Raw genomic sequence first — 25,402 nt, 5'->3', positions numbered from 1 at the left:
TGATAGTGAAGAAGATGAGGTGAAGGAAATGAAAGGAGAATGGTGTGTTGTCTTAGCTAAGGAATGCATGGTCAGCATTGCCGTATGCTTCAGAGGAGGCAAGTAAAGAACTCTGGGATTTCGTAAGACAGAGATTATTAGGGACTTTGGGAAGTCACGCAGTGAAATGTAAGGGTAGAAGCCAGATTGCCTAGCAGTTGAGGAAGTGAATCTAGACCACTTTTTAAAGAAGTTTAGCTGAGAAAGGTAGACGGAAGTGACTGCTATTTGAAGTTTCTGGCCAGCTAATACTGAGAAATGATATCCCCAGGGCAAGTGTTTGGAAAGTCGGTCCATACCTCGGGTGAGGCATCCTATATCACTGACAAATCAGCTCTCTTCCTGATGCTCAGAGTGCAGCTCTTACATCTGTTGTGCAGTTTGAGGGTCCCCTGGACACCACCATCTGTGGCTCAACAGTGGTTCCAGGCAGTTAAAATATGATGAACAAAACTGACTTTCAGAAGAACTGAGTTGTGCAAAAGCTTACAGGATTTTTGGTCATCTACCTGCAATTTTCCCTTAAAAGAAAAATTACATTATATACCTCTAACTGTCAGGCCCGTGATGATTTTAGATTTGGGGACATAACCACCCATTTATCGCCTTTCGAGAGGGATCATGGAAACGCTTTCTGTTGTTGACATGCTCTGTAGCCCTATTTTCTGAGTCCAGGCACTCATCTGTTCTATGACAAGCAAGAAAATTTAGTCCTGCTGTCTGGGGTATGGAAGTAGGCTAGCTCTCTGAGTGAGTGAAATAAAAAGACTTCTTAATTTTCTTAATAGAAAGTTTTGTTAAGTGTTAGTTATTTTAAAGGTACACCAGTTTATTTGTATTGTAGATCCTTAATTTTGTCAAAGTTCTGATTGACTGCACAAATCCTGCTTGACACAACTGACGATGTTGTGAATCTCCAAGGAGTTTCACTTTCTATTCTTAGATCTTAGCTCTTCTAAGTTCACTCCCTGCTTTGAATTAGATCACCGGAAGAAACAGCTTCTGCGGACTTTTAACTTCCTAGTATTATGATTTTGGCCTTTTACGTGTAAGAAACTCTTCTTTGAATAAAATAATTTTATATTCTGCAAACCCATAATATCCGTTACGTTACTTGGTATTCCCTCGTTTGCTGTGCACTTGCAGGGGTGGGCATCAGTACAATGTAATTGAATTAGAATCAGGAAAGAGTAGGATTCTCCAGCCGAACTAGCATACTTTTTTTATTTTTCAAGTGAGGATTTTATTTTTCAAGGGAAGACACATTATTTTTTTTTTGCTCTGCTTTTCAAGAAGCTCCTAATTTAGGGCTTAGGGAAATTTTCTTATACATTAGTTTTGATTTCTCCTTTTTAACGTCCTTTTCTGTGTGCTTTCTAACTGTCCCTTTTTATACGTCCTTTTCAGCTTTAATGTTGAAAGTCACCCTAAGTTCTTTTCAGAAGCATGGAAAAAGCACACAATTAGTACTTTAATAAATTAATTTAAAAAATTCACAAGACAAATGTATTTGATTTTACTTATGTATTTATATATAATTCTTTAATCAATGATGTAAGAAGAAAATAAGGAATTTTTTAAAAATCAGCTTATTTTAGGAATTGGCATTGTGCCAAAAAAGCCTCAGCCGTGAAATACAATTTCTGTCAAGATGTCATTGACTTTCTGTTAGCAGAGATTTTGCACTCTTGAGTTTTAGGATGATAATGCATTAGAAAATATCACACTGCCAGGTTTTTGTATCCAAATATTCAGTGACTTGGTCATGTTTCTTAACCTTTTATTGTCCTTTCTCCCTCCCTGAAAGGAAACGTTTTAGGTATTTCTTTCCTGTGGATTTCCCATGAATTTTAAACCACCAAAACAACACATTACATATCTCTTTATGCACTTTATGCATATCTGTGCTTTACACATTAAAAAAGGTAGGACTTTTTTGTGTCCCACTAACCAATTTTCATCTCCTTGAGGATGGTATCACCCCTGATGAGAATGCCTGGGTTAGGTCCATCCAGTTTTGAAATGGAGTTAGTTGTTAGCGTACAGTTTATACAGTTAGGTTTGTAACTTGTTTTCCATTAATTAGGATGATGTATTTGTTGGATAGTTATTTTAAGGTCAAATTTCTGAAGATCAGGCTTGTTGGGTATTTTTCTGGCCCAATTCCCAATAAATCATCATTTTCGTATGAAAGAACACTTGCTGCTTCTTGGGTGTGGTTTTCTTCGTTGTTGCCGACTGGCTGATAGCTGTGTAGATAATTGTCACTTTGGATTTGTCTGATGTTTTTCTCATGAGTAGACTGGGGTTATGGGTTTTGGAGAAGCACCCTAGTGTTGAAGTTCCTTCCTCAGGACATTAGGTGAGGGGTTGTCAAATTCCCGTGAGGTGAGCCTTGAAATGGTTAAGTTTGTGTTTGCCAGATGTCTCCACTGTAATGTTACAGTATCTCCCTTTCCATACTCTCTTCTTTGGCTGGCGGTGAGTCAGCAAGTCCAGCCCACACTCAAGGTGGGGTGGGATTAAGCTCCACTTCTTGGAACAGAGAGTAGCTATATGTATTATTTGGAATTCTGTAAGGAAGGTTGGTCTCCCACCTTTGCTTATTCATTCAGTCATTTATAACCCTGTGGACTCAGATGTATCTAGACTTGGTAGTAATCCACAATTACATTGTTTATTTTGTTGGTCAGATTGTTTCAGCTCTGGCCATCCACAGCTCTTTCAGGTTGGCTCCAATGTCCCCTTGACATGCCCACATCCTTTTGTATTTTGAGTACTTTATGGTATTTCCAGGTTCACCTTGTATTTTTGTTAGGCATAATACACTGTTTACTGATGGTGAGCTTTGTATTTACCTTTATATGCATTTAGTTAGGGGTAAAAATATAGCATTTTATTTTTATTACACCTCATTGGAATTGGAGATCTCTTTGGATTTTGGCTTCCATCCTATTCACTAATCCACTCAGTTCTGTGCCCTCTGTAGTTCTGATAAACCCGCCTCATTTGTGTATCTTTATTCAAACCTTTGACACATTTGGTTCTTGGGATTTCTTCTTGTTTCCCTGGTACCTTCCTGTTACTTTGCTCTTTTTGAGACTGTTAGGATTTGGAAACCCTTTCACGTGAGTTCGGATGGTAGACGCTCTGATGGTATTATACAAACAAAAAGGTGGAGACAGTCAAAAATCCTAAGTATCAAACTTGGTAGCGATAGGCTATGTACATTTGTAGCTATGACGGCTTACAGTGGGTTGTGGGCAGCAGTTCATACACAATGTGTGCGGAGTTTTGTATCTGTACCTACTATACCAGAGAAAGTTCTCTTGAGTTTTGTTAAATACTTACGGATTTTTATGTTTCCACGGATTTCTGGAAAAATGACTTCTAGGAACGTAAAGGTTCCCTGAACTTTTGGCGTGGCTCCAGTACATCACTAGAACACTCCCCAAATCTGTAATTTGAAGGCATTGATAAGTTTTTGTCTCTGTTCCATTAATACTACACAGTTTTGAGCTTTCTCTATAATACAATTATGTATTGCATGATGTTTTTACTAACAGTGCCTTTGTTTCACCATCTTTTTTATGTGTCAGAGATAAAGTTTTTAAGAGTGGGCTCAGATTTGAGTTTAGTTAGTAATTGATAAGCTGGCCGGCAGAACCTTCTCGATGTGGTGGAGGCACGTTTTAAGTTGGAGACGAGGGGCACACAGAAGAGGCTTTGAAGTGGTGTTATTTTTCTGTAGTCTTTAGATGTTGTCTTTTCTGGATGCAGGTGCAGAATGAGCACATGTTGCTGGTGTACGCCAGGTGGCGTTTCCACCGTTGACTTCCTACAGCGCTATGCATCCAAGAGTCACTCCAGTGAATTTCAGACAGCTGATGAAGACCTCTGCTACTGCTTAGAGTGTGTGGCCGAATACCACAAAGCAAGGGATGATCTGCCATTCTTGCATGAGGTAATTTACACTCGATGGACAGTACTTTTCAAAGCTTTTGATAACAAGAGGAGAAACCCAAACTCTTTTGGAAGCATTCAGGAGACAGGATTGACGGATGGAATTGAGTTGAAACCTTAAGCAGAATTTTAGGATTCCTCACTTTTAGTCATTGTGATATAAAACAATTTTATGAAATGACATTTGGAGTTTGTTTTCAGTTTATGTTTTTTAAGTCTGTATATATATATATTTTTAAAGATTTTATTTATTTATTTGACAGAGATAGACAGCCAGCGAGAGAGGGAACACAAGCAGGGGGAGTGGGAGAGGAAGAAGCAGGCTCATAGCAGAGGAGCCCGATGTGGGGCTCGATCCCATAACGCCGGGATCATGCCCTGAGCCGAAGGCAGACGCTTAACCGCTGTGCCACCCAGGCGCCCCTAAGTCTGTATATTTGAGTGTTACATTCATGTATCTCAGTGGCTTGGGTTATTTTATTGGTTGATTTTTTTTTCTTTTCATTTCTTAATGGGTAGATGGTATAAATTTTTTTTTTTTAAAGATTTTATTTATTTGAGAGAGAGAGACAGCGAGAGAGGGAACACAAGCAAGGGCAGTGGGAGAGGGAGAAGCAGGCTTCCTACAGAGCAGGGAGCCCGATGCGGGGCTCGATCCCAGGACCCTGGGATTATGACCTGAGCTGAAGGCAGGTGCTTAACGGCTGAACCACCCAGGCGCCCCGATGGTATAAACTTCTAAGGGCAGGTGTATTTGTTGTCACAAAATGAAACATAATTTTAAATATGTGGCTTTGAATTTTTGGTTTATTACATGAAAAACACAATCAGACTGTAGAAGTATGTACAGATATATAGAAAGGAGGGGAGGCTGATTAGTTATGAATCTGTTGAGAAAACCTTTGGATTTACAAAGTTTCCTAGTTACAAAGCTAACCAGTGCCTTTATGCTAAAGCTAATGTTTTAAGGTGGGTACCTACGGCTGGACCATGGAAGTGAATACAGAGAAGGCCTGGTCATGCCTTTGACAGAGAAGCTCTAACTTCTCATCCCTGCCCCCTTCTTTGGGGGAGGGGACATGGAGCCCAATGCAGGGCTTAAACTCATGACCCTGAGATCAAGAGCTGGAGGCTTAACCAACTGAGCCTTCCAGGCGCCCCATCATTCCCTTTTTAAGAGTTTGATAAGGGATGTTGAAATATTTATAGCAAATCTCTGCAAGGACAGTGTTTACACATCTCATGTTGTATGTACTATATATCATAAAAGTAGTCTTATTTAGTGACTGTTTTCTTCAAGTCTAATGCGATATCTACTACTACTTTAAGTTTCTGTATTTTTATACTTAGAAAGCTTTCTAAAAAGATCATGACATCCGGTGTTTTGTTGGTAATAAGATATAAAGCATACTACCCATTTTTCTTTTTCTGTAGGTTTTATGGGAATTAGAAACCTTACGTCTCATAAATCACTTTGAAAAATCCATGAAGGCAGAAATTGGAGATGATGATGAATTATATATAGTAGACAACAATGGAGAGGCACAACTGTTTGACTTTACTGGCCAAGACTTTGAAAATAAGCTTCGAGTTCCTCTTCTTGAAATACTGAAATATCCTTACCTGCTTTTACATGAGCGTGTTAGTGAGTATCATGGGCGTTCCACAGGTTTTATCAGTCTTTTTGAAGAATTGTAAAAGCTTAGTTTTATCTGTATTGAAAATCTGTTGTTAAACATATAATTAGGATACTTCATACTTTCTCCCAACATTTTAGTATGGAAGTTTCCAAACATACAGAAGAAGAGTGAGTGAGACGGTGAACACCATATACGCATCATGTACATTCTAAGCTGCTGACATCTTGCTGTGTTTGCTTTATCACACGTTTACTCATCTGTCCTTCAGTTAATTTTCGTTCTTGTATTTTGTCTATAGCAGATTTCTCAGCGTTGGCATATTGACATCGTAGACTGGATACTTCTAGTTGTGGGGGCTGTGCTGTCCGTTGTAGGGTGTTCAGCAGCATCCCTGGCCTCTGTCCGCTAGATGCCAGTAGCACTCCGCTCTTTCCGCTACCCCTGACAACCAGATGTCCCCTGAACGTTGAGGGGGCGGGCGGGTGGGGGAGGAGGCAAAACCGTCCATGGTTGAAAACTTCCGGTCTGTAGTAACTTGCACTAGTTGCCATGGCATGGCATATTATGGCTGCCTGGGTTTGGGTCATTTACATCTGCATGTCTTAATGTGAATCTCATAAAAGGGAAGACATTTGTATGATCTAACAGAATAGCAATACCTTTTTTCCCCCAAATAATAATATCTCTAAGCTGTCTAGTCCATATTCAGATTTTCCCAGTAGTTGCAAATTGAGGATCTTGGTTGGTTTGTTTAAATAAGAATCCAATCAGGAATCCTATCCAATCATATATTGCCTTGGTTCATATTTTGTACGTCTCTTTGAATCCCAAAGAGTCAACTTGTGCACATACACACTTTTTTTTTTTTTTTTTGCCATAACCTTGACTTACTGAGACCATGTAGTTACTTTGTAGAATAATGTACAATGCACTTTTCTGGATTTTTTAGATTGCTTCCTTATGATGCTATTTAACGTTTTTATCCTCTGTATTTTCAGTAAACTGAAAAGTAGATCTAAAGATTTAGTTAGATACATCAATTCTTTCTAAATAAGTTCTAAATAATTAGGTTTTAAAATTCTAACAAGTCAGTTTTCAAGCATTTATTAATGGATACTCTATCCAAGAAAAGCACATAAATGATCGTTTTTCACCAGCCAAACACACCTATGTAGCCAGCACCTACATCAAGAAACAAACCCTCAATACCCAGGCGCTTCCTTCATGCTTTTCCTGTTGTTATCACTCTTTCCCAAAGCTGTCCTCCATCACTAACAATATTCCTTGAAGTTTGAGAAAGTCGATTCGTTAGGTGGGGTAAATGTAGAAGTCCATTCAGGACACTTCTGAAAGAGTAGGATGGAGATTTCCGTCAAGTAACAGGAATCTGAACAGTGCAAGTATGGATAGACTTGTGGAACAGCGTCGAGTCCGGAAATGAACCAACCATATTTGAAAGCTTGTTCGATGATGGTAGCTTTTCAAACCAGTGGAGAAAGTGGATTATTCAATAAATGAGAGTAAGACAAAATAGCCAATTGTGGGGAAAGCTCACTTTATCACTAGTACCAGATAAAGTCCATGTGGATCAAAATGTAAAATGCTGATGGAACTGGACTTCTAGCCATACTTCTAAGAAGATACCCTATGGATATAATAATGCCCAAATGTAAGAAAAAATGTGTATGCCAGTAAAGTCAGGGTAGTTTATAGGAACACACCGTGATCAATCACACTAGATTAGTCTTTCAGATAGGGAAATATTGTTATGTGATCAGCATTTTTAACGCCTCATTTAAAAAAAAGAAAAAAGAAAAGAGCAACTTTATTTACTTACAGAACAACCAGAAGAGCCAGATTTAGGGACTCTTGATAAGCTGATAAGATTTATGTCTTACATTTACTGTCTTATTTTTTCTATTTAGATGAATTATGTGTTGAAGCACTTTGTCGGATGGAACAAGCTAATTGCTCCTTTCAGGTTTTTGACAAACATCCAGGCATCTATTTGTTTTTGGTCCATCCCAATGAAATGGTGAGTATGAGTGGTAGGCAATGAAAGGATATATTTTTTGCACATATAGATAGCTATAATAGAGGTTTGGGTGTATATTTTGTTTACAATTTTAAACTGTTATAAATGTATAATCACACCCCTCCAAAGGTAAATGTTTCTGTGGAGCAGCATTGGAGCAGAAACACAAAGTGATAAATGGTGGAAACCTATGGGCCTGGGTGGCCGTAGGTAGTCAGGGATGGTTTGTCAGGAAAACAGGAATCCCAGGTGTACTCCAGGTCAAGGCCTGTGCTCACCATAAAGGTGAGACCCCTGCCTGTGAAGGAAAGTGGACAGATAGTACAGCCAGGTGCCCTCTGGGCCTGGCCTTTTACAGCTGCACAGCAATAGAGGAAGCGGGTCCAGCCAGGCCCCCAGGATCTGAGCCAAGCCCTCACAGGCTTTGTGACTGAATCTGCATTGTCCTTTAAGTGACCAGTTGTCGGGAGTCCTGAGCTGCTGGTGTTAGACTGCTGAATGAAGTCCTTGAGAGAAGAATTCAGATGATGTTGTCAGGAATGTATCAAGTTGATTGAATACTGTGGTAAAGTGTATTATTTAAAAACAACAATAACAACTAAGTTCAAGGAAAGTGAATATATCAGTAATACTTGGATTAGGTGGTGTCAACATGACGAGGTTGGCAGGCAAGGAGACGAAAATGCAAGAGTATGGATCTGGTTAAGAGCAGAGCTAGGTAGTGAATTATCTTAAATAATGAACTTATTTAGAAAATGCTTTAAAAGAAATAGAAATAGTTCATACATATAAACAGGTTTAAAGATACTCTAATATAAGTGGGCTGAATTTGTCAGTTAAAAGACAAAGATGGGATTACAAAAGAAATAAAATCCACATAGCTTCTAAGAGAAACACTTAAAACATAGGGTGCAAAAAGATTGATGTAGAGATGGAAAAACAACTAATAGGCAAATACTGACCTAAACAAAGCGGTGAAGCTATTGTAATATCAAATAAAATAGACATTTGGATAAGGATGGATAAGGTTACTACATAATACAAAGTTCAATTCATCAAGACCGTATAGCATTTTTAAACAAGTAATACGCTGGTTAAAATAGGCTCAAGTAAATGATGCAGTTATTGGTAGAAGAACTACAAGAAGGGACAGTAGGCTCCTTATTGTAAAAGATTTTCGTGTCCTCGTCGATATTGAGTCAGTAGACCCGTAAAGACCCTAGCAAGGAAGGCAATATGTATATGAGGTAGTTACAAACGTAACCTAATGAATATATATGTGAACTGGGCATCTAACCATTTTTTCAAATATACGTTGAACATGACAAAAGTGATCACATACCGAGCCATGATCAATGTTTGAACACGTTTCAAGGACTACCATGATCTCTGATCATAACACAATTTAGATCGAAGTCAATGAGAAGGTAATTGAGTTTCCACATTTTGAAATTAACTCATGCTAAAAAAGAAATCATCAGGACTTAAGAATACCCAGAACTGAGTCATAATGAAGATGCTGCATGAAAAAATTGTAGGATGTAGCAAAAGAGGTGCTTCCAGAGGAATTTATAACTTTAATTATGGAAAAGAAGAAAGCCTCAAAATTAATGAGGTGATTATTCAAAATAGATTATCCTGATTTTAATGTGTCCTTCCAGAAAAAGAATACTCTTAAATTTATTCTGTGAAACAAGTAACAAGACATAAATAACAAAAACATAATAGCATAAAAACATAGATAATAAGACATAATAACAAAAACAAGACACCTAACACATTAAGGGTAAATTATGGTCATTGATATGCAAAAATCTTAAAATATTAGAAAATCTATAAATAGAATTTTACCTTACTAACAAGTTAAAAAACTCATATGTTTGATTGGATGCAGAAAAACCATTTGATAAAATTTGACAGCCATTCATATTAAAAATGCTTAGCAAATTAGGAATGGAAGAGAATTCCATAAGCTGATGAGTTGTATCTATAAAAAACCTAAAAGAAACATTATCCAAATTGACTTTCAATGAAGCATTCCCTTTAAAATCAGAAATAGACAAAGGTGCTCCACTATCACCACTTTTTGTGGAGTATTACGTTGGGATTCTGGTGAATGCAGTAAAAAAATTAGAAGAAGAAATTAGAGGCATTAGAATTTGAAAGGAAGAAGTAAAATGACATAATTTGCAACAGTAACATCATTTAAATGGGAAACCCTGAAGAATCTACAAGTTCTGAGAAATAAGTGTTTAACAAGGTGACTAAAGTATTTACAAAAATCAGTGATATTTCTGTACACAGCCGGCCAAAAACTAATAAAGATAAGTTTCCACTTATTACAGATTCAGAAAGTATTAAATACCCAGGCATAAATATAACAAAGATTTGAAACTTCTACAGGAAAATCATAAACCTTAACACAGGAAGGAGAACCTAAATAAGTAAGGAAAGACCCTGTGTTCATAAATAAGAGTCTTAGTAACAGAAAGATTGGTCAGTTTGCTCCAGATTGATCTGTAGTTTCAGAGTGTTAATAAATTCCAGCAGCGTTCTTAATGTAACACATTACGATGTTTCAGAAACATGTATATGGAAGAGGAAGGATCCGAAGTTGCCGGGACATTTCTGAGGATGTGAGGGAGACTTACTATGAAGCTCTGATAATTAAGACAATGTGTTAGTGGTGTGCAGACACTTTGGCCAGTGGAATAGAATAGAGACTCAAACAGACTCACTCATGTTTAGATCTTTGGTATTTGGTAGAGATAATATGTCAGATCAATGGGGAAAAGAAGGACTGGAAATGGAAATGATACAAAGCTTTCTCTATGGGGAAAAGCATATATTTAGCATATATTTAAGTCATACTTAAAACATGTATTTAAAAACTCGAGATTAAATGTCAAAAATAAAATGGCCAAACTCTTGGCAGAAAATAAGGTATATATCATCGAGATTTTGGGGAAAGGAAATCTTTCTTAAAAAGAAAGCATTGGTTATAAAAGGAAGGCTGATAAACGTGACTCTATCAAAATTAAGAACTTTTGTTTATCAAAAGACATCTGAAAGTGAAAAGACAAGTTAAAAATTGGGAGAAGCTATAAACAACACTAACAAAACCCCCAAAGAAAAATGGAAGACCTGAACAGGCATTTCCCAGAGGAGGAACTTCTGTGGCTAATAGATACATGAAGGGCGGTTTGACATTGATGACAAGGAGGTAGTAAAACCGCAGCGAGTATTTTGGAGTGTGTGCTAGTTTGAGGCTCTAAGGATTAGGATGTGGATCTGCAGAACCTCATTGCTGGTGGAAGTGTAAATTGGGACAGGAGATTACTTTGGCGTTGTCTAAATTTGAACATTCCTATGTCCTATGATCTGGCAGTTTCATTCCTGAGTGTATATGTAAGAGAGATACTCTTGAACATTTGTAACAGGAGGCATATATAAGAAATTCTGGAGCACCATACTCAGAATTCACAAAAACCTGCAAACAACTGGGATGCCTGGAGGTGGGGGAGTCTGTGAATAAACTGTGAAGTATCTTCACATGGGAATATCATGTAGCAAACTAAACAAACTATCAACTTGAAACAAAGTGGATGAATCCTGGTGATGCAACATTAAGTGAAATAAAGTCTCCAAAGATTACATATAGGAGGAAACCCTTTTAAAGTTAAAAATAAAATGAATATTTACAGGTAGATACCATAATTATGTTAAAAAAAAATAAGCAAGGGGATGAAGAACATGTATTGAGATGACAGTCACATCAGGTTGGAAGGGGCAGGAAGATGGGGGCATGGGCCCCATATAGTTAGATGCATGCTGCAGTGAAGGGGCCTTAGTTTTTGTGTTAGATGGTGAGTTTATGGATGCGTGTTGCATTAATAATAAAAATTAAAATTTAAAATTGAGCTACGCATGGACCAAAGATGAAAGTGTGTATGAATAAAAGGTTATAGTATAATTCTCAGGTCTTATTCCCTAACACTCATCCAAAAAAGATGTCAGCAAAAGACTTCAATCTCTGTGTCTCTATAAACTGAAAAATGTTCTTCCTCCAAAACACTTAGATACGCCAGATACAATGTGACAGGGTTTATAGGCCTGTCCGAGAAGGCAAGAGTACAGGACAGGGAACTGGAGCCCAGAGTAGAAGGTGGACAGTGGAGACACAGCCGTTCAGAGAGTGTTAGCCCAAGTTAGTAAAACCTAGACGTGTGGGTTTAACAGATGTATATTAAGGCGTTGAAATAGGGAGTTAGAGGGGTCTCTAGCGCAAAGCAGACTTTTGATGGGCCACACCCTCAGCCAGAAAGGTAGTAGAAAATAACTCACGGGTGACTGAAATGTGTCTGTCTCTGAAATCTGGGTGAGGAAGAAAATGCTTCCCTGAAAATCTATAACCAAAGCCCTCTCTTCATAAGAGAGGTTCCTGTTTGCTTGCTTGATACTTGCAGAAACCATTACAAATCCTTTCCAGAGGGACACATCATCAACTAAGTCCTTGCAGATTCCCACAGATACATCCCAACTGAAGGTGCCAAAACTAAAACAAAACCACTATGTGTGAGTGGAAATAAAAACGAGCAAGCATACCCAAAGAACTCCTTTATTAGAATGATCGATACAGTATATAAAGTGCTTCAATAGAAGAGACTTGAAAACCCACTATCAAAAGATCAGGAATATTTTTTAAAGATTCAATTAAAATATGTAGAAATGAAACATACAATCAAGCACCTTCGATGGATTGAATGGCTCGTTAGGTGTGGCTGAACAGAGAGTTAATGAACTTAGAAGACGAACAGGTGACTTAGCAGACAAGGGGATGGAGGGGGAAAGCTGAGAATGCAGGGTACAGTGGAAGGTCTAATCTCAGTTCGCTCTGTGTCAGGGAAGGGAGGAGTCGGGGAATGACAAAGAGGTGATAGCGGTGCTTTGTTTTTCAAAGTCAATGAAAGACACAGATGAGCGTGCTCACAGATCCTGAGGTGGAGAAATGAAAGAAAAACCCACACCAATGCACACTAGTTAATACTGCAGGACACAAAAGACAGACAGGTCTTACAGGAGCCAGAGAAAAGACGACCTACGAGAGAGCGGCAGTTAGCTTCTCGGTCACAGGAATAAAACCGGAACGATGGAACAGTATCTTCCCCGTGCTGGAGGATGGTAGCTGTCCACCTAGAAACAAGTGCCCAAGAGAGAACGTGAACTGAAGACCTTCTAGACAGCTGGGGTCCACCATCAGTCTCTGCAAAGTCAGCATCAGCCTTTTCATGTTGTTTGGACAATCCTAAGTGTGACGTGCCATACTGCATTCTTGGATAAAGGCTTTTCACGACCGTGACTATTTAGGTCTCCGGCGTTTCGGGTGCAGTATTGCGTAGTTTCTGGATGTTAGCTCATTAAAACCTTACAGCCCACACATTTCATAGATGAGGAAACCGAGTCAGACTTGTCCACAGTCACACAGGGTAGTGTGTGGTGACCAGGGTGCGTAGATAGGCAGCCGGGTTCCAGAGCCCCTTGGTTGGGTTTTTTAACTGTTTGGAAATACTTTCCCACTTTCAGAAAAATCTCAACAGTAAAAATAGTAGAAAATACCCATATCACCTTAAGCCATATTCACTAATCGTTAGTGCCTCCGTTTACTTTATCATTTACTTTCAAGTGACACAGCTTTTTTTGCTGAACCATTTGAAATTTGGTAGCATCCCCCAGTGTGATTTACCGCTTGTGTATCTCCGAAGAAGAGGCTCTTTGGATAAGGACAGTGTTAGCAGGCTTCGGTGAATTCCACACTGATCTAGTAAGGTCCGTCTTCCATTTGTACCGTGTGCTCCAGCCTTCTTCGTAGCGTTTCCCCTCTGCTCGAGTATCTGCTCTCCCATGAAGTTAACGTTGCTGGAGCCTCCCCTCATCTGGGCTGTTGTTTCCTCAGCCTTTGTCTTTTATGACATTTCTGAAGAGTACCGTCATCCCTGCCCCCGCCCCTTTAAAAAAATAGAACGCTCCTCATTTTGGGTTTGTCTAATGTTTCCTTGTTGTTAGAGTCTGGCTGTGCGCTCCCACCTGGGGTACTCCACGAAAGTGATGTGATGTCCTCCTCAGAGTGTCCGGTGCAGACGCACACCATATCATTTGCCCTCCGTGGTTATGTTAATGTTGATCAGCTAGTCAAGGTGTTGTCGGGTTTCTGCACTGTATAATTTTGTTTCTTGATACTGGAGATCACAGAAATGCCCTGCTCCTCACCAAAGTTTTCTCCTAAATTTAGTGTTAACTGATGTGTTTGCCTGAACCAGTGTTTCTAAGATTGCAAAGTGATTTTCCCATCCCAGCACTCAAACACATTTGCCAGTTAGCACTTGACATTGATTGTACTATAACCAAGAGCATTTTGCCTTTCTTCCATTAACTTACCTATATATTACCAATATGGACTCATGCATTCCTTCCATTATCTTTTCCAAAAGTTTAAAAGTCATTACATATGTTGACATAGAGCCAGTCCATTCCTACGTCCATCAGCTCTGTTTTTCAACCATAGAGCTTTTTTTTTTTTTTTAAGATTTTATTTGACACAGAGAGACAGCCAGCGAGAGAGGGAACACAGGCAGGGGGAGTGGGAGAGGAAGAGGAAAAAGCAGGCTCCCAGCGGAGGAGCCTGATGTGGGGCTCGATCCCAGGACTCTGGGATCACGCCCTGAGCCAAAGGCAGATGCTCAACAACTGAGCCACCCAGGCGCCCCTCAACCATAGAGCTTTTTTGACCATAACCTATAACAAAAAGTGTTTTTCATTGAGTACACATAAACATATACATATGTGATGCACATATTTCCCAAAATAATACCCCTAACATGCAGGATGCACGCTGATATTTCTCTGTTCTATTTTATTTAGTTTTTTAAGGTTGGCCATGATTACTAAATTTAATTCATAGCTTACAAGAAATATTTTTAAAGATTTATTTTAGAGAGAGAAAGAGCGGGGTGGGGGTGGAGGGACAGAGGAAGAGAGAATCTTGAGCAGTCTCCAACACTGAGTGCAGAGTCCGACTCAGGGCTCTATCTCATGACCCTGAGATCATGACCTAAACCAAAACCAAGAGCTGGATGCTTAACCGACTGCACCACCCAGGCACCCCTAGCCCACGAGAAATTTAAAATAACATTCTTATGCTATATTGACATTTAGAGGTGACTTTTGATTTCTTCTGAGGCTCTACTTCCCCCCCCCCCTTTTAACTATTATGGAAAATTACAAACACACAAAAGTAGAATGGTATAATGAACCCCCCTAATCTCTGAGTTTTATGAGTTATCACTACATAGCCAATATTCTGTATCCCTTTGGATTACTTGGAGCAAATCTCAGACATCAGAGCATTTCAGTCATAAAATACATACGTATGTCTCTAAAGGACTTTTTAAAAAAAGTATCACATCTAAAGTAATTCCATAGTATATTTCTTTTTTTTTTTTTTTTTTAATGAAAAAAGATTATTTGTTAGAGCACGAGCATGGGGAGCTGCAGAGGGCGATGGAGAAGCAGGCTCCCTGCCAAGCAGGGAGCCCAACATGGGGTGACATGGGGCTTGATCCCAGGACCCTGGGATCATGACCTGAGCTGAAGGCAGACACTTAACTGACTGAGCTACCCAGGCGCCCATATATATTTCTAATCAGTGTTTAAATTAATGGAAATGATTATCTCATAAATGCTTTTTTAGGGTTAGCTTGCTCAAATCAGGATAAAATAAGGTCCAGGCATTGTGTTATTAGTATCTTAGGTCTTTTAAAATCTATAGAGAATCCTATTAATTAGGTTCTTGCTGCATGTAGACAATTATTTGTTGAATGAAGTAGTGAACGTGTTATGCCTTTAGGTTCGGCGTTGGGCTATCCTGACCGCAAGAAATTTGGGAAAAGTGGACAGAGATGATTATTATGACTTGCAGGAGGTTTTGACTTGCCTTTTTAAAGTCATTGAGTTGGGGCTTTTGGAAAGTCCAGACATTTATACTTCTTCTGTCCTCGAGAAGGGTAAACTGATTCTTCTGCCCTCACACATGTATGATACCACCAACTACAAAAACTATTGGTTAGGTAAGTATTGTTCCTACACAAATATAACTAGTATTTTTCTATAATTCTTAATGAGTATCCTGCAAAGGAAGTGATTTCTTGGTGATCTGATCAAGGATTTCATAGTTCCAATTCTTATTCTGTCAAATTAAGTTAGCCATTACACATCCTGTTTTTAAACACTTATTTATTCTAGAAACCATCCTTGTAAGAGTTACATGTTCAAGTATGGCAAATTTTTTATTTAAAGCAATACTACATGTAACAAAATATCAGTATAGCAGTTGATTTTAATGGGGTTTGATATATTTTAAAGAGATTTTCCCATCTGTAAAATATTTCCTGGTTGAAAGAGATAATAGCTTTGGTTTTCAACAAGTTCTACACTGACTCAAAATCGTTCTACCCTACTTTACTGATTCGGAGTCTTATAGTCAGTCATGTGTCATATTTGGCAGTAATGAGTACTCAGAATATGGTGATCTTAAAATTGAAGGCACCTTAGATTTGAGGAAATACGAATTGTGTGGTAGTCATCTTAGAAATTGTTTTCTAACAAGTTTGTACCATTTTACCTTTTTACTTTCAAGTCAGTCTAAAGGTCCTCTTACTTGGGAGTAGTTGTGTGTGACTATCCCAGACTTAAATATTTGAGGAACGGATACTGGTTTGCTTCATTTTACCACCTTGTTACTCTTGTCAACTAAGCCAGAGAAGGCATGAGAGCGGTGTTATTTAATCAAGTCAAGAAAACTGTCAATGATCTTACAGGTATTTGCATGTTGCTGACCATTCTGGAGGAGCAGGCCATGGACTCACTGTTGCTGGGCTCAGACAAACAGAATGACTTTATGCAATCAATACTTCACACCATGGAGAGGCAAGCAGATGGTAATAACCTTTATTTGCTAAATGCTTTTGAATACTGTGATATGCCCTTTTAAAATACTAGTGTCATCGCAAGAATTTGGGTGTATGGTGTGGACAAAAGAAGAGTGAATGTTTGTATGGTTAAATCATGGATTCAGATTTTTAAATTGGAAGGGACCTTTAGAGTTTAATTTCAGCACCTTACCTTCATAAAAGAGGAGACTGAAGCCCAGGGAAGTTAATTTACTGTTTCATGTTGAAATGCCCAGTTAGTGGTAGAATCAAGACTAGCAGATAAATTTTTAATGACATGGTAGTTAAAATTGTGGAGAAAGCTTTCCCTGTCTCAGTGTCTTCCTTTTTCCTGGTTCTTCATTTCACTTTGATTCCTAGGGTTCCACTGTCCAGCATGGTGACTGTTAGCAACATGTGGCTATTTAAACTTAAATTAATTAAAATAAAGAATTCAGTTTTGCAGTCCCACCAGCTATACTTCGAGAGCTTAGGAGCCACATGTACCTGGTAGCTACTGCATTGACCAGTGTAGATGAAGAACGTTTCCATGAGCACAGAAAGTGCTCTTGGACAGTGCTGTTCAGACAGTCTAGAAAACGGTGTAAAACGTGTAGTAATGTTTATTATTAGACCCTCACTTTCTTGGGTTCATGGTTGTATCAAGCTGACCAGGGAGGATCTGTATTGAATGTTTCTAATCTTGATGAAGGAGTAAATAAAGATCAAGGATGCCAGATCCTATGAAAATATAATGAATATAATTTTTCCCCACATTGACTTCTCCTTAGGCAACTCCAATGTGGATATAAACTCATTTGTGCAAGATTCTAAAAGAGCGATGTAAACGTTACTCTTTTTTCAGGGGGTAGGCAAGGGGCTCATGTTCACCACAGATGGGAGGCCAGTTGGGAAGAAGGTAGCACGTGGCTGTGCCACCTTATACAGCGTACCATCCTGGTCAACTGTCAGACCAGTGACAGCCTCAGTTCCATCACCCCCCAGGCTGACTCTGACTCTGCCCGGCCACCACAACCCCTCAGGACCATCCAGAGGCATCACTGGAGGGTGTGTGGTTAGTTGAGCACCTGGTAGTTCTCCCCATATCCTTGCTGGTCATTTGGAGGTCTCATTTCTTTGGTGGAAGGCATTCCTGACTCCTCTCGTGAACAGGTTTCATATTGCTTTGTGGTGTTCCTGGAGCCTGGAAGGGGTCGGCTTGCTCCTTGGGGCGTCAGAAGGGGCTTCTCTGTGGCTCCCCTGCACCCCTCTCTGCTGCTGGCTGGGGTGCCCACATCTGCTGAGCTTCTACTAGTGCCTCTGAGCAGCTGTAGTGAGAAGCAGTGTCCTCCCCGCGGCCTCGGGAGCTGGCGCATCTCATGGTGCTCCTCCCATTTGTCCTGGAGCCGCCTCGACCATGGCTGCTGCCATCCCCGGCCCCACCCCACACTCAGCGCCTCTCCCCCTCCCCCCGTTTTACTCTTTTTGTGATTACAAACATTTTCTTGCTACATTATTCTTAAAGTTAATACTAATTCATTTACCAGCATTTACTACATTAATAGTTCATTTCTTTGTGCCTTGCCCATACAATTCTGTCTTCTCTGTTAATCCATTTCCCCTAACCTTCTTCAAAATGGGAGTCTTCTCTTTAAGAAACCTTTCATAATGGTCTTCAACTGATGACTTTGTTCCTTATTTGAGAGCTTACTGGGCATAAGACACTGTGTCAGCTACAGGAAAGGGCAAGAATAGTGTATGAGAAGGTTTACACAAATGCCTGTGATAAAGCAAGTAGAGTTTAAGAGTCCTGAAGGAAATAAAGCAGAAAGTTCTAGGTGACCAGATAACCTATCAGTAACTGAGTGAGTGGGAGCACCTGTGTCAGAAGAGTGCTAGAGAGAGTACGTGACCAGGGCACGTTTGATGTAGTAGGAGCATTCGAGCTGGGCTTGAGGATGGAGGATCTGGTAGGTGGTGCTAACAGTGACAGCATTCTGCTTCTTACTTGGGAAAAAGCCAGCTGTTTTTTGCTGTAGACAGGGTGTGATTATGGGAGTGTGAAAAATAAAGCTGGAAAGAGACAATAGAGTTGGATCTTATAAGTAAGTGCCTGACTGAGGACTTTAAATTGTCTTGGAAGACATTAAGGAGCCATTGAAGGCCTTTGAGTGGGGCAGTATTTTGCCACTGCGTATCTGAGAGAGAAGAGGGAAAGGAAAGGACCGGAGGAGAGAGCTTCTCAGTAATGGGAATTCCTGCCATTTGAACAAAAACTAGATAACAAAGCCAAGTTGAGATATGGATGGATGAAGGGTGTGTGTATCTGCTTAGCCTAATATTAGCTAAGGGATTCAGTCCTTTACAGCACCCATATGGCACGCCTAATTCACGTCATGCTAAAAACCAGAATTTCTTGTATCATGGGCTTTGTTAGGTAGGAAGGATTGTTTCAGGAATGGCAAACAGGGTGAGGGGGTGAGTTTAAGCTATCTCAATTTGTTCCCCATTAAAAACTTTCTTAGAGGCATATAGTATTGCTTGAAAAAAAATGCGAAAGTAGCTTTAAAGTTTACCAGGTTTTTAAAACCTATGGTCGGCAGCACTTTATTTTAAATTAGCTGCTTGCTTTCAGTTTTGTTGCTACCCAGATAAAGAATGCTTCGTTCTCAGTATGTTTTAGCATCTTTTTCTGACTGTTTTTAATCCAGCAATTACTCCATTGCATTTCAGACGATAGTGTGGATCCTTTCTGGCCAGCGTTACACTGTTTCATGGTGATTCTGGATCGCCTTGGATCTAAGGTCTGGGGCCAACGTATTGATCCTATTGAGGCATTTCAGACCATTATCAACAATGGGAGCTACAATAAAGAGATCCAGAATATACGGAACAGCTCTGTAAGGTTAGTTCCGTTAATGTGTCAGTATTTTAAAATCTCAGTGACTAAGTCTGTTGTAACTGACTTAGCGATAGGGTTTTTTCCGTTTTGTTTTTCTTCATTTCAGTAATTTTTATTTATTTTTACTCTTTAAGGACCAAGTTAGAACCAGAGTCCTATTTGGATGATATGGTGACTTGCAGCCAGATTGTATACAATTATAATCCTGAAAAGACCAAAAAGGTATAAAACATTTTGAGAATTCAGATGATCCTGTATTTTGCCTTTATATTGTGTAGGCGATGTTGTACATAATTAGTTGAATTACCGATGTTAGGATACGTAACTGTTCTGAATCCACTGCTGCATGAGGGGTTTCTGGTTGAACAGATGTATCGTACATGGGGAAGTGGACTTTCGCTACCAGGTGCGCACTTGGGAAGATTAAGGGTAGTGAGGAAGGGTGGAAAGGTTACAGGGTGAGGGAGATAAGTGACATGACTGGAATCAAAACCTGCTAATGGAAAGACGATGAGAGTACGTGGGGGTGTACTCATGAACCCTTGACCTCGACACTGAGCTGTGTTTTCCATTTTTGGGGGGTATGTGTGTATATGTGAACCGAAATAGGAAAACTAGGAGATAATATTTTCTTGTTTACAGCTATGTGTTAAATCCGTCATGGATTCTGTTTGCTTATCTAACGTCAGTATTTCTTTCATTTTAGGATTCAGGGTGGAGATCAGCCATTTGCCCAGATTATTGTCCTAACATGTATGAAGAGATGGAAACATTAGCCAGTGTGCTTCAGTCAGATATTGGTCAAGACATGCGTGTTCATAACAGCACGTTTCTGTGGTTCATCCCTTTTGTTCAGTCCCTCATGGATCTGAAGGATTTGGGTGTGGCTTACATAGTAGAGGTTATTCATCACCTGCACTCCGAAGTCAAAGATGTCCTCAACCAAACAGATGCCATGTGTGACAAAGTTACCGAATTTTTTCTTCTGATTTTGGTGTCCGTGATTGAGCTGCATAGAAATAAAAAATGTCTGCATTTGCTGTGGGTTAGTTCCCAGCAATGGGTAGAAGCCGTTGTAAAATGTGCCAAGCTTCCTACCACTGCATTTGCACGGGGTTCTGAGAAGTCATCCGGAAATTGCTCCAAAGGAACAGCAATGATATCATCTCTGTCGCTGCATTCGATGCCATCGAATTCTGTACAGCTGGCTTGTGTGCAGCTGATTAGAAGTCTCCTTAAAGAAGGTTATCAGCTTGGGCAGCAGACTCTGTGTAAGCGATTCTGGGATAAGCTCAACTTATTTCTGCGTGGAAATTTATCTCTAGGTTGGCAGTTGACTACTCAGGAAACCCATGAGTTACAAACTTGTTTAAAGCAAATTATTAGAAACATAAAAGTCAAAGTACCTCAATGTAGCACTTTTGTGGATTTGAGTCCTGCATGTAAAAGCTCTCCTGCATCTTACAGTAAAGAAGAAAGTGAACAAATAGAGAGGAAGTCTAGTAAAGACCTGCACTGTCTGGAAAACTTGAGCCCAACATTTTCTAAAGAACCAATGAAAGCCGAGGCATACCAAATGCAGGAGAATATATTGATCAAAGCAAGTAACACTGTAGAAGAGGATAATGAGCAAAATTATATGAAAGATTGGAAACTAGAAGATCATTTTTCAGCCGAGTCATGCATGAAGAAGAGTAGTAAAAACCTTTTCACTGAAAGAGCTCAAGATCAAGTTAAAGTAAGTACAGGCAAGCAGAAGTCTGTGAAAGAGCGTTGTACTTCAAGAAATGTACTGCAGAATTGTACTTCCAGGAATGGTCCAGAAAGGGGATGTGACAGAGGAATAATTGTGTCAACACGTTTGTTGACCGATTCTAGCACTGATGCTCTGGGGAAGGCATCCACATCAAATGAGGATTTCTCTCTCAAGGATGATGCACTTGGCAAAACGTCAAAATCAAAAACTAAGGCACGTAAAGATGAAATCTGTGCTAAGTTATCACATGTAATAAAGAAGCAACACAGGAAAAGTACTGTGATCAATAATACTGATGATTTAGAGGAAAACCTGACTGTGTCTAACATTGACAGCTTCTATTCAAGGAAAGATTCAGGAGGTCAAAAAGAGGACGGCTTCATGCACAATCTCTCCTTAGACCCTAACGGCATTCTGGATGATAAAAATGGGGAACAAAAATCTCAAAACAGTTTATTGCTGAAAAAGAAACAACTGAAGAGTGAAGAGTTAGATGTTTTCTCTTCCCATGAAAACAGCTATCAAATACAGGAACGCCACATTGATGATAAAGATTTGGTCTCGTTTACAGAAGTGACCAATACTGCTGTGAAGAAAACTTCTCCCTTCAAAGATCCTGTGACTCTTCTTGAATCAAGAGATAAGGAAATTAGCAAGAATACTAGTCCGATGTCTTCTCACTCGAGAGAACAGGCTCCTGGCCTCAGTCCTCAGTCTGACACCTTAACAGATTCTCAGATAGACAGAGATCTCCACAAGTTATCTTTAATAGCTCAAGCCAGCGTTATTAAGTTCCCGTCAGATTCAACTCAAAAAAGCTCAACCCACCTACAAAGAAGAGTGAAAGATGACAGAAGATGTTTCCCGGCCGACCAGAACAATACTGGGGAAGCCTCCCGGGGCCAGATTATTATTATTTCAGATTCTGATGATGATGATGATGATGATGAAGGAATTCTGGGTTTTGAGAAACATATTAAACAAGATAAAATAGGCATCAGGAAAGAATGTCCAGAGCAGCATACTTCAACAGCTAGTACGAATGTGGAAAAGAAGCTAATAAAGGAAGAGGAGACAAAGTCCCTTTTGCAGTTTGAAGAATCGGATTCTCAGTTTTTTGAGTTTGAAAGTCCATGTGAAGTGTTTTCAGTTTGGCAAGATCAGGAACCAGAGAAGAATTCAGTTCAAGAGAACGAAAAAAATTCTTGTTCAGCTGACATAGCTGATATCACGAATGACTGGGGTTATGAGACAGATTATGTATCTGAAGAGGTTATTAAGAAGGTAGCAGAGGGCATTGAAAAACACACAGAACCACAGAGTACTATTTCTGTTGGGGAATTTTGTGAAATTGAAGTAAAAAAACGTAAGAGAAAACGACTTGAAAAACCTGTGGCCAAAGATCCTCTAAAGCCTTCACCTTCTGATAGAAATGAGGACCAGCCTGATATTCTTAATGAGAGCGGTCTGAATGAAAATGATCTTAAAAGTATGGACCTGAGGACAGCAAGTCCCAGTTCAAGTGTTCAGAGAGACAAAGACACTACGGTTTCATTAAAGAAGTCTTCTCCAAAGCTTCGTACTTACTCCAAACCCATTAGGAGAGTCCCACTTTCTAAAACTCCTAAGAAGACACATTCAGATACCAAGAAAGGGCAGAATAAAGGTTCAAATTACATAAGTTGTAGGACAACTCCTGCTATAGTTCCACCAAAGAAATTCCGCCAGTGCCCTGAACCAACTTCAACGGTTGAGAAACTTGGCCTGAAGAAGGCTCCTCGGAGGGCATTTGAGTTGTCTCAGCGATCTCTTGAGTATTTAGTTCAGTTACGCGACCATGGCAAAACTGTTGGAGTGGTTGATACTAGAAAAAAGACTAAGTTAATTTCTCCTCAGACTCTGTCTGTCAAAAACAATAAGAAACTGCTGACAAGTCAAGATCTTCAGATGCGAAGGCAGATGAGACCCAAATCACAACAAAATAGACAAGGACTTTTGAATTACGAAAGTAAAGATGCTACAAGAGCAGGGCCGTGTGCAGCACAGAATTCTGACCTACTTGTCCCAGAATCAGATGGTTCAGATTATAGTTATAAAGGAGGAACTGAGGTGGTTGCTAACAACACTGGCAAACAGTTAATAAAATCTGTGTCTTCGGAACCAGAACCCATGAAAACAAAATATGTCTCTCAGGTGACTGATGATACTTGTCTTTTGAACCAGTGTGCTGCTGTTGTGTTAAATGGAAGAATACCAACAAATGAAATCATTGTCTCTGCTTCAGCGGACCCCTTAGGTGGAGGTGACCCAACAGTACATCGTTTAGAGTTGGCAACGTTGAAAGACGGAGAGCCTGAATCCAACAGTGATACAGAAGATGAGAATATATTTCTAACACAGCTCGATCCTGAAGATATGGATTTATGTTCACAGATGGAGAATGGTAATGAGAAACTCATTGAAGTAGTTCATGGCAAAGATACAGCTCAGGTAGAAGATTCTGTAAGTCGGCCTCAGTTGGAATCTTGGAGTAGCACAAAATGTAAGCACAAAGATTGTATTGAAACCCCGAAAAACCAGGGCGAGTACTGCTCAAAACACTGTGAAGCTAAAGCAGCGGATGAAGATGTGTTTCGTAAACCCGGCTTGCCTATTTCTGCGTCTAAGCCTTCAAGACCTTCCACTGCTAAGGTTTTTAGCTCAAGTAGTACTTCACGAATTGCTAGTCTTTCCAAGTCTTTGGAAAGTACCTCTGCACTTTCACCAGCTCTAAAAAATAAGTCAAATGGGGCACAGGCTGTTTTGAAAGTCCCACAGCCAGCCTCTCTGTTGTCTCCAAAGTCAGTGGGTGAAGTGAAGAGTTTGTACAATGTTCTTCGTCCTCAGACTCCAAATAATTCCAACAGGCAAGCTTACAAACTGACGTTTGGTGAAAGCAAATCCTTCTCAGCTTCCTCTCCAGTCGACATTCTCTTGTCATCGCAGTCCATCTCTGACACCTTTGTCAAAGAGGTCTTAAAATGGAAATACGAAATGTTTGTGAACTTTGATCAGTGCGGGCCCCCAGCAAGCCTTTGTCAGTCCATATCAAGACCTGTGCCTGTCAGATTTCAAGATTGTGGAGATTATTTTAATGTTTTTTTCCCTTTGATGGTATTGAATACTTTTGAAACAGTAAGTATATTTTAATTGTATACCTGCTGAGACTTTGAAGTTGCTTCTTTTTTTTATTTCAGTAGTGATTAGAGTACAGTTAAAGTAACTGACCTAGTTTTGATTTAGATGTAGCTTTTAGATTGCATGTTGAACGGACATTTGTGCCAGACACTGTTCCAGATGCTGGTGATACGGAGGAAGCACTTTCTTAATCTCTGCCCTTCTGGGGCCTCCAGACACAGTTCAGAGTGCTAACAAACCAAGTCCAGGGATAGCACAGGAGTACGTGTTTTTTGATACAGAGGTAAGGGAAGACTTCTCAGGGGAGGTGGTCTCCCTTCTGCATTTATTTTTAAAGTAATACCTTTACTGACGTTTTCTTGAGGAGGTGGCATGGGGTGAATCACATTGAATAACACAAAGCAGTAAATCCTAAATTTCTCTTTATGTATATATCTGTCTTCCCAGTTTCTTACTCATCCTAGTAGTTGCTCTCTTCCTTTAACTGCCTTCCGTACCTCAACACATCCCATTCTCGTTCTTCTGTTTTCCTTACTCCCCCTGACTAGGATTGCCAAATAAAAATACAAGATTCCTAGTTAAATTTGAACCTCAGAAAAACAGCTAATAATTCTTTTAAGTGTAAGCATCCAACTACATTTTGAAAGATGTTTTTGGTATTCTCAAAGCAGGTTAGGGGTCATAAGTTAGATTTTTACTTTTTCAAAGTACTTAAAAAAAAAAAAAAGAAAGAAAAACCCAAGTATGTAACAACCTGAGTTTCTTTAAAACAAAACCGAGAACACTAAGGTAAATATTTGTGTATTCATTCACCTACAAGATATCTGGGTGGCTGATATGTGTCAGGTTTTATTACAGGCCTGGTGGGTAAAGTGGTGAACGTGGTGGCAGACAAGGCCTTTGCCT

At 39.6% G+C, this 25,402-nt stretch overlaps 1 protein-coding gene across 7 annotated transcripts in view; it reads left to right on the top strand.

Moving 5' to 3' along the window:
* The window catches only part of SETX (senataxin), an 87,079-nt gene that overhangs the window by 3,028 nt on the left and 58,649 nt on the right, over window positions 1–25,402 (top strand). For all 7 annotated transcript variants that reach the window (XM_048223053.2, XM_048223054.2, XM_026514239.4 and 4 more), the window contains 8 exons: window positions 3,820–4,003; window positions 5,437–5,647; window positions 7,568–7,677; window positions 15,581–15,800; window positions 16,551–16,670; window positions 19,395–19,566; window positions 19,698–19,785; window positions 20,270–24,493. In XM_048223053.2, the coding sequence (XP_048079010.2) occupies window positions 3,827–4,003; window positions 5,437–5,647; window positions 7,568–7,677; window positions 15,581–15,800; window positions 16,551–16,670; window positions 19,395–19,566; window positions 19,698–19,785; window positions 20,270–24,493 (5,322 nt within the window). In that variant the 5' untranslated portion in view covers window positions 3,820–3,826. The remainder of the gene's footprint in view (window positions 1–3,819; window positions 4,004–5,436; window positions 5,648–7,567; window positions 7,678–15,580; window positions 15,801–16,550; window positions 16,671–19,394; window positions 19,567–19,697; window positions 19,786–20,269; window positions 24,494–25,402) is intronic.

The sequence above is a fragment of the Ursus arctos genome, unplaced genomic scaffold, assembly GCF_023065955.2.
Source record: "Ursus arctos isolate Adak ecotype North America unplaced genomic scaffold, UrsArc2.0 scaffold_18, whole genome shotgun sequence".
In the NCBI taxonomy this organism is placed as follows: Eukaryota; Metazoa; Chordata; class Mammalia; order Carnivora; family Ursidae; genus Ursus; species Ursus arctos.
This window is presented reverse-complemented; position numbering and strand designations above follow the sequence as displayed.